The sequence below is a fragment of the Callospermophilus lateralis genome, chromosome X (assembly GCF_048772815.1).
Source record: "Callospermophilus lateralis isolate mCalLat2 chromosome X, mCalLat2.hap1, whole genome shotgun sequence".
In the NCBI taxonomy this organism is placed as follows: Eukaryota; Metazoa; Chordata; class Mammalia; order Rodentia; family Sciuridae; genus Callospermophilus; species Callospermophilus lateralis.
In genome coordinates, this window is record NC_135325.1 from 114,822,946 (window position 1) to 114,837,466 (window position 14,521).

The 14,521-nt window shown below is 42.6% G+C and overlaps 1 protein-coding gene across 1 annotated transcript; it reads left to right on the top strand.

Moving 5' to 3' along the window:
- The first annotated feature begins 9,920 nt into the window (after positions 1-9,920).
- Positions 9,921-14,238, top strand: LOC143638701 (melanoma-associated antigen 10-like). The gene is made up of 4 exons (XM_077106519.1): positions 9,921-10,097; positions 11,979-12,071; positions 13,003-13,317; positions 13,366-14,238. The coding sequence occupies exons 1-4, from the start codon at positions 9,921-9,923 to the stop codon at positions 14,236-14,238; spliced, it is 1,458 nt and encodes a 485-aa protein (XP_076962634.1).
- The last annotated feature ends 283 nt before the right edge of the window (positions 14,239-14,521 follow it).

Below are 14,521 nucleotides of genomic sequence, written 5' to 3' on the forward strand. Positions count from 1 at the left end.
CCGGAACAGGCCCAGCGACCCGCCAGCGTGGTAGTCACGTCACCTCAATTGGAGTGGTAGACAGATCACCCCAATTGGAGGAGGAGCACAGCCGCCGCCCACCCCTGAAGGGAGACTTTTCAACTATACAAGAGCAATATAAATATATAGGGGGAAAATTCAATAACACAACAGTTTCACCAAGCAGAAAGAAACGCGAGCAGTATGAAAAGACAAGGAAAGAAAGGACCACAAGCAATGCAGGTCAACTCAACTTTAGAAGGGGTAATAGCTGCAGCAGATGGATTGTCAGATAAAGAATTCAGGATATACATGCTTCAGATGATCTGGAGTCTCAAGGAAGACATTAGACAGCAAAATCAGACAATAAGACCACTTCGACCACTTCGACAATGAATTACATAAACAAATCCAAGAAGCAAAAGATCAATTATACAGGGAGATAGAGGTTATAAAAAACAAACAAACACAAATCCTGGAAATGCAGGAAGCAATAAACCAACTTAAAAACTCAATTGAGAATACTACCAGCAGACTAGAACACTTACTAGATAGAACATCAGACAATGAAGACAAAGTATTTCAACTTGAAAAGGACATAGACAGCTCAGCAAGACTGTTAAGAAACCATGAGCAGAACATCCAAGAAATATGGGATAACATAAAGAGACCAAACTTAAGAGTCATTGGGATACAGGAAGGTATAGAGGTCCAAACCAAAGGAATGAGCAATCTATTCAATGAAATAATACGAGAACACTTCCCAGACTTGAAGAATGAGACAGAATCCCAAATCCTAGAAGCCTACAGGACACCGAATGTGCAAAATCGTAAGAGATCCACACCTAGACACATTATAATGAAGATGCCCAGTATACAGAATAAGGAAAGAATTTTAAAAGCTACAAGAGAAAGGAAGAAGATTACATTTAGGAGTAAACCAATCAGGATAACAGCTGATCTTTCAACACAGACTCTGAAAGCTAGAAGATCCTGGAATAACATATTTCAAACACTGAAAGAAAATGGGTTCCAACCAAGAATTGTGTATCCAGCGAAATTAAGCTTCAGGATGGAAGATGAAATTAAAACCTTCCACGATAAACAAAAGTTAAAAGAAGAATTTGCAGCTAGAAAACCATCTCTTCAAAACATCCTCGGCAAAACATTACAGGAAGAGGAAATGGAAAATATCAATGAAAACCAACAGTGGGAGATAGTACAGTAAAGGGGGGGGATAATCAAAGAGGAAAATAAACAATGTTTAGTAACAAATATGGCTGGAAGAACAACCCATATCTCAATAATAACCCTAAATGTTAATGGCTTAAACTCACCAATTAATAGACACAGGCTAGTAGAATGGATCACAAAACAAGACCCAACAATATGCTACCTTCAGGAGACGCATTTGATAGGAAAAGACATACATAGACTGAAGGTGAAAGGTTGGGAAAAATCAAATCACTCACATGGACTTCGGAAACAAGCAGGAGTGTCCATACTCATATCAAATAAAATAGATTTCAAGCCAAAGTTAATCAAAAGGGATAAAGAGGGACACTACATACTGCTCAAGGGAACCATATACCAACAAGACATAACAATCATAAATATATATGCCCCAAACAATGGTGCAGCTATGTTCATCAAACAAACTCTTCTCAAGTTCAAGAGTCTAATAGACCACCATACAATAATCATGAGAGATTTCAACACACCTCTCTCCCCACTGGACAGATCTTCCAAACAAAAGTTGAATAAGGAAACTATAGAACTCAATAACACAATTAATAACCTAGACTTAATTGACATATATAGAATATACCACCCAACATCAAGCAGTTACACTTTTTTCTCAGCAGCACATGGATCCTTCTCAAAAATAGATCATATATTATGTCACAGGGCAACTCTTAGACAATATAAAGGAGTAGAGATAATACCATGCATCTTATCTGATCATAATGGAATGAAACTGGAAATCAACGATAAAAGAAGTAAGGAAAAATATGCATCACTTGGAGAATGAACAATAGGTTACTGAATGATCAATTGGTTATAGAAGACATCAAGGAGGAAATTAAAAAATTCTTAGAGATAAATGAAAACACAGACACAACATATCGGAATCTATGGGACACATTGAAAGCAGTTCTAAGAGGAAAATTCATTGCTTGGAGTTCATTCCTTAAAAGAAGGAAAAACCAACAAATAAATGATCTAATACTTCATCTCAAAATCCTAGAAAAAGAAGAGCAAAACAACAGCAAAAGAAGTAGAAGGCAAGAAATAATTAAAATCAGAGCTGAAATTAATGAAATTGAAACAAAAGAAACAATTGAAAAAAATGACAAAACTAAAAGTTGGTTCTTTGAGAAAATAAATAAAATCGACAGACCCTTAGCCATGCTAACGAAGAGAAGAGAGAGAACTCAAATTACTAGCATACGGGATGAAAAAGGCAATATCACAACAGACACTTCAGAAATACAGAAGATAATCAGAAATTATTTTGAATCCTTATACTCCAATAAAATAGAAGATAGTGAAGGCATCGATAAATTTCTTAAGTCACATGATCTGCCCAGATTGAGTCAGGAGGATATAGACAACCTAAACAGACCAATATCAATTGAGGAAATAGAAGAAACCATCAAAAGACTACCAACTAAGAAAAGCCCAGGACCGGATGGGTATACAGCAGAGTTTTACAAAACCTTTAAAGAGGAACTAATACCAATACTTTTCAAGCTATTTCAGGAAATAGAAAAAGAGGGAGAACTTCCAAATTCACTCTACGAGGCCAACATCACCCGGATTCCTAAATCAGACAAAGACACATCAAAGAAAGAAAACTACAGACCAATATCTCTAATGAACCTAGATGCAAAAATCCTCAATAAAATTCTGGCGAATTGGGTACAAAAACATATCCAAAAAAATTGTGCACCATGATCAGGTAGGATTTATCCCTGGGATGCAAGGTTGGTTCAATATACGGAAATCAATAAATGTTATTCACCACATCAATAGGCTTAAAAATACGAACCATATGATCATCTCGATAGATGCAGAAAAAGCATTCGACAAAGTACAGCATCCCTATATGTTCAAAACTCTAGAAAAACTAGGGATAGCAGGAACATACCTCAATATTGTAAAAGAAATCTATGCTAAGCCTCAGGCTAGCATCATTCTGAACAGAGAAAAATTGAAGGCATTCCCTCTAAAATCTGGAACAAGACAGGGATGCCCTCTCTCACCACTTCTGTTCAACATAGTTCTCGAAACACTGGCCAAAGCAATTAGACGAAAGAAATTAAAGGCATAAAAATAGGAAAAGAAGAACTCAAATTATCACTATTTGCAGATGACATGATTCTATACCTAGCAGACCCAAAAGGGTCTACAAAGAAACTATTAGAGCTAATAAATGAATTCAGCAAAGTGGCAGGATATAAAATAAACACGCATAAATCAAAGGCATTCCTGTATATCAGCAACAAATCCTCTGAAATGGAAATGAGGACAACCACTCCATTCACAATATCCTCAAAAAAAAAAATAAAATACTTGGGAATCAACCTAACAAAAGAGGTGAAAGACTTATACAATGAAAACTGCAGAACCCTAAAGAGAGAAATAGAAGAAGATCTTAGAAGATGGAAAAATATACCCTGTTCATGGATAGACAGAACTAACATCATCAAAATGGCGATATTACCAAAAGTTCTCTATAGGTTTAATGCAATGCCAATCAAAATCCCAACGGCATTTCTTGTAGAAATAGAGAAAGCAATCATGAAATTCATATGGAAAAATAAAAGACCCAGAATAGCAAAAACAATGCTAAGCAGGAAGTGTGAATCAGGTGATATAGCAATACCAGACTTCAAACTATACTACAGAGCAATAGTAACAAAAACAGCATGGTACTAGTACCAAAACAGGCGGGTGGACCAATGGTACAGAATAGAGGACACAGAAACCAATCCACAAAACTACAACTATCTTATATTTGATAAAGGGGCTAAAAGCATGCAATGGAGGAAGGATAACATCTTCAACAAATGGTGCTGGGAAAACTGGAAATCCATATGCAACAAAATGAAACTGAATCCCTTTCTCTCGCCATGCACAAATGTTAACTCAAAATGGATCAAGGAGCTTGATATCAAATCAGAGACACGGCGTCTGATAGAAGAAAAAGTTGGCTACGATCTACATACTGTGGGGTCGGGCTCCAAATTCCTCAATAGGACACCCATAGCACAAGAGTTAATAACTAGAATCAACAAATGGGACTTACTCAAACTAAAAAGTTTTTTCTCAGCAAAAGAAACAATAAGAGAGGTAAATAGGGAGCCTACATCCTGGGAACAAATCTTTACTCCTCACACTTCAGACAGAGCCCTAATATCCAGAGTATACAAAGAACTCAAAAAATTAGACAATAAGATAACAAATAACCCAATCAACAATTGGGCCAAGGACCTGAACAGACACTTCTCAGAGGAGGTCATACAATCAATCAACAAGTACATGAAAAAATGCTCACCATCTCTAGCAGTCAGAGAAATGCAAATCAAAACCACCCTAAGATACCATCTCACTCCAGTAAAATTGGCAGCCATTATGAAGTCAAATAACAACAAGTGCTGGCGAGGATGTGGGGAAAAGGGTACTCTTGTACATTGCTGGTGGGACTGCAAATTGGTGCGGCCAATTTGGAAAGCAGTATGGAGATTTCTTGGAAAGTTAGGAATGGAACCACCATTTGACCCAGCTGTTCCCCTTCTCGGTCTATTCCCTAAAGACCTAAAAAGAGCATACTACAGGGACACTGCTACATTGATGTTCATAGCAACACAATTCACAATAGCAAGACTGTGGAACCAACCTAGATGCCCTTCAGTAAACGAATGGATAAAAAAAATGTGGCATTTATAAACAATGGAGTATTACTCTGCATTAAAAAATGACAAAATCATAGAATTCGCAGGGAAATGGATGGCATTAGAGCAGATTATGCTAAGTGAAGCTAGCTAATCCCTAAAAAACAAATGCCAAATGTCTTCTTTGATATAAGGAGAGTAACTAAGAACAGAGTAGGGAGGAAGAGCATGAGAAGAAGATTAACATCAAACAGGGATGAGAGGTGGGAGGGAAAGGGAGAGAGAAGGGAAATTGCATGGAAATAGAAGGAGTCCCTCAGGGGTATACAAAATTACATACAAGAGGAAGTGAGGGGAAAGGGAAAAAAAATACAAGGGGGAGAAATGAATTACAGTAGAGGGGGTAGAGAGAGAAGGGGGGGAGGGGGGATAGTAGAGGATAGGAAAGGCAGCAGAATACAACAGACACTAGTATGGCAATATGTAAATCAATGGATGTGTAACCGATGTGATTCTGCAATCTGTATATGGGGTAAAAATGGGAGTTCATATCCCACTTGAATCAAAGTGTGAAATATGATATGTCAAGAGCTATGTAATGCAATCAATTAATAAGTACATGAACAAATGCTCACCATCTCTAGCAGTCAGAGAAATGCAAATCAAAACCACCCTAAGATACCATCTCACTCCAGCAAGATTGGCAGCCATTAGGAAGTCAAACAACAATAAGTGCTGGCAAGGATGTGGGGAAAAGGGTACACTTGTACATTGCTGGTGGGACTGCAAATTGGTGCGGCCAATTTGGAAAGCAGTATGGAGATTCCTGGGAAATCTGGGAATGGAACCACCATTTGACCCAGCTATCGCCCTCCTCGGACTATTCCCTGAGGACCTTAAAAGAGCATACTATAGGGATACTGCCACATCAATGATCATAGCAGCACAATTCCCAATAGCTAGACTGTGGAACCAACCTAGATGCCCTTCAATAGATGAATGGATTAAAAAAATGTGGCATCTATACACAATGGAGTATTATGCAGCACTAAAAAATGACAAGATCATGGAATTTGCAGGGAAATGGATGGCATTAGAGCAGATTATGCTAAGTGAAGCTAGCCAATCCTTAAAAAACAAATGCCAAATGTCTTCTTTGATTTAAGGAGAGCAACTAAGAACTGAACAGGGGGAAAGAGCATGAGGAAAAGATTAACATTAAACTGAGATGAGTGATGTGAGGGAAAGGGAGAGAGAAGGGAAATTGCATGGAAACGGAAGGAAACCCTCATCGTTATACGAAATCACATATATGAGGTTGTGAGGGGAAGGGGGGGGAAGAGAGAGAACGGAACAACAACAGATGAGGTAGAGAGGGAAGATGGGAGGGGAGGGGAGGGGGGATAGTAGGGGATAGGAAAGTCAGCAGAATACAACAGTCACTAATATGGCATTATGTAAACATTGTGAATGTGTAACTGATGTGATTCTGCAATTTGTATTTGGGGTAAAAATGGAAATGCATAACTCACTTGAATCAAATGTATGAAAGATGAAAAAATAAATTAATAAAATAAAAAAGAAAGAACTATGTAATGTTTTGAACAACCAACAATAAAAATTAAAAAAAAAAAGAAATTCATCTGGAAAATAAGAGACCCAGAATAGCTAAAGCAATCCTTAGCAGGAAGAGCGAAGCAGGTGGCATCACTATACCAGATATTAAACTATACTACAGAGCAATAGTAACAAAAACAGCATGATATTGGCCCCAAAATAGACTGGTAGACCAGTGGTACAGAATAGAGGACACAGAGACTAACCCACATAATTACAGTTATCTTATATTTGAGAAAGGCACAAAAAAACGTACATTGGAGAAAAGATAGGCTCTTCAACAAATGGTGCTGAGAAAATTGGAAATCTATATGCAACAAAATGAAATAAAATCCCTATCTCTCACCATGCATAAAACTCAACTCAAAGTAGGTGAAGGACCTAGGAATTAAACCAGAGATCCTGCATTTAATAGAAGAAAAAGTAGGTCCAAATCGCCATCATATCGGATTAGGCCCCTACTTCTAATAAGACTCCTATAGCGTAAGAATTAAAACCAAGAATTAATAAATTGGATGGATTCAAACTATAAAGCTTCTTCTCAGCAAAAGAAATAATCAGTGAGGTGAATAGAGAGCCTACAGCATTGGGAGCAAATTTTTACCACTTACACACCAGATAGACCACTAATCTCTAGGGTATATAAAGAATTCAAAAAGCTAAGCTCCAAAAAAACAAATAACCAAATCAATAAATGGGCCAAGGAACTGAACAGACACCTCTCAGAAGGTGATATAAAATCAATCAACAAATATATGAAAACATGTTCAACATATCTAGCAATTAGAGAAACGCAAATCAAAATTACTCTAAAATTTCATCTCACTCCAGTCAGAATGGCAGCTATTATGAAGACAAACAATAGTAAGTATTGGTGAGAATGTGGGGAAAAAGGAACACACATACATTGCTGGTGGGACTGCAAATTGGTAAGGCCAATATGGAAAGCAGTATGGAGATTCCTTGGAAAACCGGGAATGGAACCACCTTTTGACCCAGCTATCCTACTCCTTGGTCTATCCCCAAAGGACTTAAAAACAGCATACTATAGGGACACAGCCACATCAATGTTTACAGCAGCACAATTCACAATAGCTAAACTGTGGACCCAACCTAGATGCCCTTCAGTGGATGAATGGATCAAGAAAATGTGGTATATATACACAATGGAATATTAATCAGTAATAAAAGAGAATAAAATCATGGCATTTGCAGGTAAATGGATGGAGTTGGAGAATATAATGCTAAGTGAAGTTAGCCAATTCTACTAAAACAAAGGCCAAATATTTTCTCTGATATAAGGAGGCTGATTCATAGTGGGGTTGGGAGGGGGAGCATAGGAGGAATAGATGAACTCTAGATAGGGCAAAGGGGTGAGAGGGGAAGGGAGGGGGCATGGGGGTAGGAAAGATGATGGATTGGGATGGACATCATTACCCTAAGTACATCTATGAAGACATGAATGGTGTGAATATAACTTGTGGACAACCAGAGATATGATAAATTGTGCTCTATATGTGTAATATGAATTGTAATGCATTCTCCTCTCATATATAACAAATTAGAATTTTAAAAAATCAGAAATTTATTTCTCACAGTTCTGGAGGCTTGAATGCCCTAGATCCAGGCTCCAGTGAATCTTATTTCTGGAGAGAGCTCACTTCCTGGTTCATAGACAGCACCTTCTTGCTGTGTGCTCATATGCTGAAAGGGGCCAGCTTGTTTTCTAGGGTGTTTTTTATAAGAGTACTAATACAATCATGAAGGTTTCATCCTCATGACCTAGTCACTTCCCAAAGGCTGTAGGTCCCAATTCTATTGCCTGAGAGGTTAGGAATTCAACATGAACTTTGGGGGGATACAAACATTCAGATCATAGCAGTGACAATATAATCACCTAGGTAGAAAATTTTAAGGAGTCAGTACATGGAATACTGAAATGAATAAGAAATTTCAGGTAGAATAAGGTCACTGTAGCAAAATCAACAGCCTTACCATACAAAAGCAATAACTCTTTAGAACATGTAATAGAAGATACCTTAATCACAAGAACATCAAGATCCAAAAATTATCTTAAATAAATACTTGCAAAACTTATTATAAAGTTTGCTGATAGACCGGATATAGTATTTCCTAATATTTTAAGAGACCGAAGCTTCATGGGGTGGGGGACTCAGATTAGCAGAAGGTAGACTCCCCGACCTTGCCAGGCATCTGGTGAGAAACCAGAAGTGAGGAAGAGATGCAGGGGGTACATGGCACACCACAGTTAGCAGGAACACCAGTCCTACCCGACCCTTGGGGGTCAGCCCGGGAAGCCTCATTCAGCCACTGGATGTGTTATTTTCCATCTTCCACCTGGGGGTTCTGAGGGTGTGGCCTCAGATCAGCAGAGGGAGGAGCCCTAGTCCTGGCCAATCATCAAGGGGGAGCCCCTCCCACAGATAAAGCAGGCCTCAGTCCCACCTATCCCTCCAGTAGTTCCCAGGAGACTCCAGATGGTGTCGCTACTCCAAAGTTTCCTACCACTCCAAGGTTTCCCAGCTTCCACCTGGGAATTCTGAGGGGCTTGGCCCCATCAGCAGAGGGAGGAACCCTAGTCCTGGCCAATCACCAAAGAGGAGCATCCCCCACACATACACAGATAAAGCAGGCCTGAGTCCCACCCTATCCCTCCAGTAGCTCCTAGGAGGCTCCAGGCAGTGTTGCCACTCCTACATTTCCCGCCACTCCAAGGTTTCCCAGCTTCCACCTGGGGATTCTGAGGGGCGTGGCCTCAGGTCAGCAGAGGGAGGAGCCCTAGTCCTGGCCAATCATCATAGGGGAGCCCCCCCCATCACACATAAAATAGGCCTCAGCCCCTCCTTTTCCCCTTGTTTGCTCCTGGGAGGCTCCAGGCACTGTCGCTGCTCGGAAGGTTTCCTGGCTTTCACGTGAGGCGTCTGAGGGAGGTGAGCCTTTTTGTGAAGGGCCTGCATATGGGCAGCCCAGGAGAAGTCCCAGGGCTGGCCGATGATCAAGGGGATGACCCCAAGGGAGGATTGAGGGCCCCTCCTCCCTCAGATATAGGGAGCTCCAGACCCGCTCGGCCAGAGCAGTTGTCCCTGGGAAGCCTCAGGCACAGTAATGGGTTGTGCTGTTTCAGGCTTCCATATCCATATCAGAAGTCTGAGGGAGGTGACGCTTTCTCTGATGGGCATGGACAATTGTTGGCAGAGGAGGGTAGTCTGAGGTCTTGCCAAGCTTTGAGACTAGGATGCAGAGGGAGGAAAGAGGTATCAAGTTCCACCATGACATCAGCTCTGGGGTGCTCTGGGCAGGGGTCATATAAAGTATTTCCTGAGTTCCATTTTTGGAATGTAAGGGAGGAGAGACCTTTTTGTGGGCTTTACTCTATCCAGCAAAATGGCGTCTCAGGCCCTGCAAGGCATTAAAATGGCGGAGGAACAAGAGAATTTACTGCCACCAACATGGCAGACCTCATCCCCCGCTCCCCAACTCGAGGCAGGGTTCCCGGATGTGGTATATCCGAGTTCCATCTTGGAATCAGAAAGGGTGCTTTTATGCAGGGGCTCAGCAGAGGTCAGTAGAGAGGGAAGCCCCAGGTCCTCCAAAGCATTATGAAAGGAGAGGTTCCTGCCATGGATGTGGGGGACTTCTCCCCTGCCCCTGCATTCATCTGCGGCAAACAGGCAGGATACCCGGATGTGGTATATCCGACTTCCATCTTGGAATCAGAAAGGGTGCTTTTAAGCAGGGTCTCCGCAGGTGTCAGTAGAGGAAGAAGCCCCGGATCCTCCAAAGCATTAGGAGAGGAGAAGTTCCTGCCACAGGTGTGACAGGGACCTCTTCCCTGCCCCTGCAGTCATCCCTGGGCGACTCACAGTAAACCCAGGCAAGGTTTCCTGATGAGGTGTATCCGACTTCTATCTTGGACTCTGAAGAGGGGGTGCTTTTACATGGGGTTCAGCAGGTGTCCGTACAGGGAGAAGCCCCAGGTCCTCCAAGGCATTAAGATGACACTGGGAGAGGAGAGGTTCCTGCCACAGATGAGGAGGACCTCACCCCTGCCTCTGCAGTCAGCCCTGGACTCAGATCTCTGCTCTTGCTGACAATACTAAAGGACCAGGGGCATGGGTATTGGATGTGGCGCCTCTTTACTTTTGGCAGGATTGGGGGTAGTCTTGGAGGTGGAAACCTTGGTCTGATAGCTGTGACCTGAGTTTAGAAGCAGAAGGCACCATTGGTGAGGACTAAAGGTACACTCCACCCTCCATCCTCCCCTGAAAAAGAGGAATCCTACAGAGTCTAGCTATACCTTCTAAGCACTGGGAGGATGAAAGCTAGGATAACCAAATGAAATGAACTCTCACTTCTATTACAAACTCTCCCAGAAGCCAAGGGACTGGATTTTTTTCAGGATGGTGAGGTTTTAGTTGGAAGGGGAGACTTCAGGGCAGCACAGGGTGGGAAGGACCATGCTAAGAGTAGAGATGAATACCGTGAAGTAAGACTAAATGAATCTCTCAATAGACTTTGGGCAGGGGTGACTGATTTGGTGCTTTGTTGCTTTTGTCTGGAGTATTCCAGGCAGGTGAAAGCCCTGGTTTTTGTGTGTGACATCAGCAGAGGGAGAAGTTCCAAGATCTTTTAAGAGTCATGGTAAGGTAAGGACATTGAAGGAGGAATAATGGTATCCCCCCCCAAACCAGAAACAAGGGGCTCTGCAGAAACTCCCATTATGTTCCTGCTGTCAACTCTGGAAGGATTGGCCAGATATGGTGTGCTCTCACTTCCTTCATGAGGTAAGTGCGGGTACCTCTGGGAATTGAGGTCTTGATCTGAAAGGATAATTTCATGTCAGTAGGGGTTGGCTCAGGCCCTGTTGGGAATAAGGATGAACACCATAAAGGATGGCTGAAGATGTGATAACCCCACAGTAGAGTAGATGGGACCTAACCATGGGCAGAAATGGCTGCATGTGGCATCTCTTCATTTCTGTCTTGAGAGTCTCAGAGAAGTGAGAGCCTTGGCCTAAGGGTGTGACTGCATGTCAGCAGAGGGAGGAGTCTCAGGCTCCATTTGGTGTCAAGGTAAGGACCCTGGTGAGTACCAAAATGCCTCCTGCCCCAGAAAGAAAGGACCCTGCAGAGTTTGGCTATGTCCTGTTCTCAGCCATGGGAGGACCTAGGCAGAGTATGTAAGGTGTGCTGTGCCTTCACTCCCTCCAAGAGTAGGATAGATGGTTCAGAGAAGTGAGATTGTGTAGTCTAAGTGGGACGTCAGTTCAACAAGGCTGGGTCCCAACTCTTTAAAGAGTAAAAATGAATACCATGAGGCAAGACCAAGGGGATCCCTACTGCATAACACACAGGGTCTGGCCTCAGCTGGCAGTGCTGTGCTGTAAGACCCAGGCAGAGGTGGCCAGATATTGTGCTTCTTCACTTCTGTCTATGTTCTCAGGGAAGTGAAGATCGTGTTCTGAGGAGGGGACCATCTGAGAGGCAGCCACATCAGGCTAGCCGAGGGAAGAGTTCTAGACTGCCAGGATTTAAGGTAAGGACCCTGAGTGAGGACTGAGGGTACAATGTCCCTTTGTAGGACTGAAGACATACCCAGTGCTACCTTGCCTATGCTGACAGCTCTTGGAAGCCCAGAACCTACTAGCCAGATGTGCTGAAGTTCCATCTTCATGATCTCAAAGAATTGAGGACTTTTTCTGAGAGGGAGACAAGGTAAGCAGAGGAAAGAGTCCTGGGCCCTGACAGGCATCAGTGTAAGGAATGAGGATACCTCACACCTAAGAGAGATGGGATCCTAACAAAGTTTGGTCAGCCCTTTCTGTCGCCTCAGGGAGACTCTGGATGGGTGTGATTGGAGGTAGTGCTACCTCATTTCCTTCTCTTAGTCTCCGGAATATGAGATCTTGTTCTGAGAGTTTTGCTAAAGTCCAGTGAAGGCAGAGAATCTAGGCCTTGCCAGGGGGAAGGTGAAGGGACCATCCACCCCAGAATGTGGAGACTCACAGACTCTGACCCCACTTGTCAGCTCTGTGGAGCTTAGGGCTATGCTTATAATCTTTAGCTGGGAAGCCCCCTACTTCTAGTTCCTCTTACAGAGGTACCAGGAACCGGTGATGAGGGCCTTGGTCTGAGTCACATGCCCTCAGATCAAAGAGCAAAAGAGGCTTAGGCAGTATCAGGAGCCAAGGTGAGGTTTCCTGAGGCCCTACACACCCCTAACAGGCACTTACCCCATGTATCCTACTGTCAGCCCTGGAACCTCACACTCTTCTAGTTGGCTGTACCCTGAGGAGGTTTTCATGTCCTCCTACAGGTTCCTAAGGTACAAGCCAACCAGAAAGACAACAGACCTGTGAAACTCTAGGACATCACCTAAAGACAAGACTTGTAAGTGAGCTTTTATTAGAGCCATCACAGGTGAGTTTTTCCCCCCCAGAGACACTCACTGTCTCTCTTATCCCCAGGCTTGTGGGATCCTATCACTACACTTCTGCTCACACTCTTACCTGCTGCCTCCAACAATAATCATCATGCCTCGCTTTCCAAAACGTCCACGCCTCACCCTTGAGAAAGACTTCCAGAACCCATTTGATATACAGGACTTGATGACTGCACAGGCTCCCACAGCTGAGGAGGAAAATGATACCTCCTCCACTTCATCTTCCTCTTTAAACTTGTCCTACCCCTCCTCCTCTCCTCCTTCACCCTCCTCTTCTTCTTCCTCTGCCTCCTCTTCCTCTTCTCTGATTCTGGGTACCCCAGAGGAGGAGGAGCTTGTTGTTGCAATGCATAATTCTCCCCAGAGTACTCCCCCAAGTACTCTCCAGAGTTCTCCCAAGACTTCTCCCAACACCTCTCCCAACACTCAGAGCTCCTACTCCTCCCCGACTTCATGGAACAAGTTAGATGAAGAGTTCAGCAGCCAAGAAGAGAGTTTAAGCACCTTTCAGTCTTCAACATATATTGAATCCTCGCCCAGAGACCCGCTTGAGGAGAAGGTGACTGATTTGGTGCATATCCTGATTCTGAAGTATCGACTGAAGGAGCCCATCACAAAAGTGGAAATGCTCGGAGTTGTGACCAAAGAGTATAAGAATCAATTTCCTGAGATCTTCAAGAAAGCTACTAAATGCTTGGAAGTGATTTTTGGTATTGATGTGAAGGAAACAGACACTGCCAGCCACCTCTATGCCCTTGTCAATTCACTCGACCTCACCTATGATGAGATACTGACTAATGACCAGAGCATGCCTAAAAATGGCTTCCTGATAATTATTTTGGGTGTAATATTCATAGAGGGGAACTGTGCCTCTGAGGAAAACATCTGGGAATTCCTGAATATGATGGGAGTGTATGATGGAAAGGAGCATTTCATATATGGGGAGCCCAGGAAGTTCATCACTAGAGATTTGGTGCAGGAAAATTACTTGGAGTACCGGCAGGTGCCCAATAGCGATCCCCCATGCTATGAGTTCCTGTGGGGTCCAAGAGCTAAAGCTGAAACCACCAAGATGAAAGTTTTAGAATTTTTGGCCAAGGTCAAAGGAAGTGACCCCGTTTCCTTCTCTAGCTGGTATGAGGAGGCTTTGAGAGAGGAGGAAGAAAGAGCCCAGACCAGAATTGGTCCTGTGGATGATAGTACAGCCTTGTTCATTGCCCAGCATTGGTCAGCAGCATCTCCTGCCCCTAGTGAAGAATGAGGCAGATTCTCCACTCTGTTTTTGAAGAAGGCAATTAAAATTCCAAGTAGAGGAGGGTCAGGGTCATGTTCCAGAGAACACAGTGTATAATTTTTCTGTTCCTGTTCTGTACGGTGACAGTTACTATCTTTTGGGGGGAGTACTTTTCAAATGCTGTTTCTATTAGAATAACTAGCTTAAAATCTAGTTTGAGTGACATTGGTTACACATTGCTGTTTATCACATTTTGAGAAAAAAATATGCAGTTAATTTTTTTATTCCTTTAACTCTTTTAGACTATTCT

Bases quoted from the DNA above. Each gene is read 5' to 3' on its own strand.
- LOC143638701 (XM_077106519.1), top strand. From the start codon at position 9,921: ATGGCGTCTCAGGCCCTGCAAGGCATTAAAATGGCGGAGGAACAAGAG. The intron at 12,072-13,002 runs GTAAGGACCCTG...TCTTATCCCCAG, and splicing joins CTAGACTGCCAGGATTTAAG to GCTTGTGGGATCCTATCACT. The intron at 13,318-13,365 runs GTTGCAATGCAT...AGTACTCTCCAG, and splicing joins CAGAGGAGGAGGAGCTTGTT to AGTTCTCCCAAGACTTCTCC.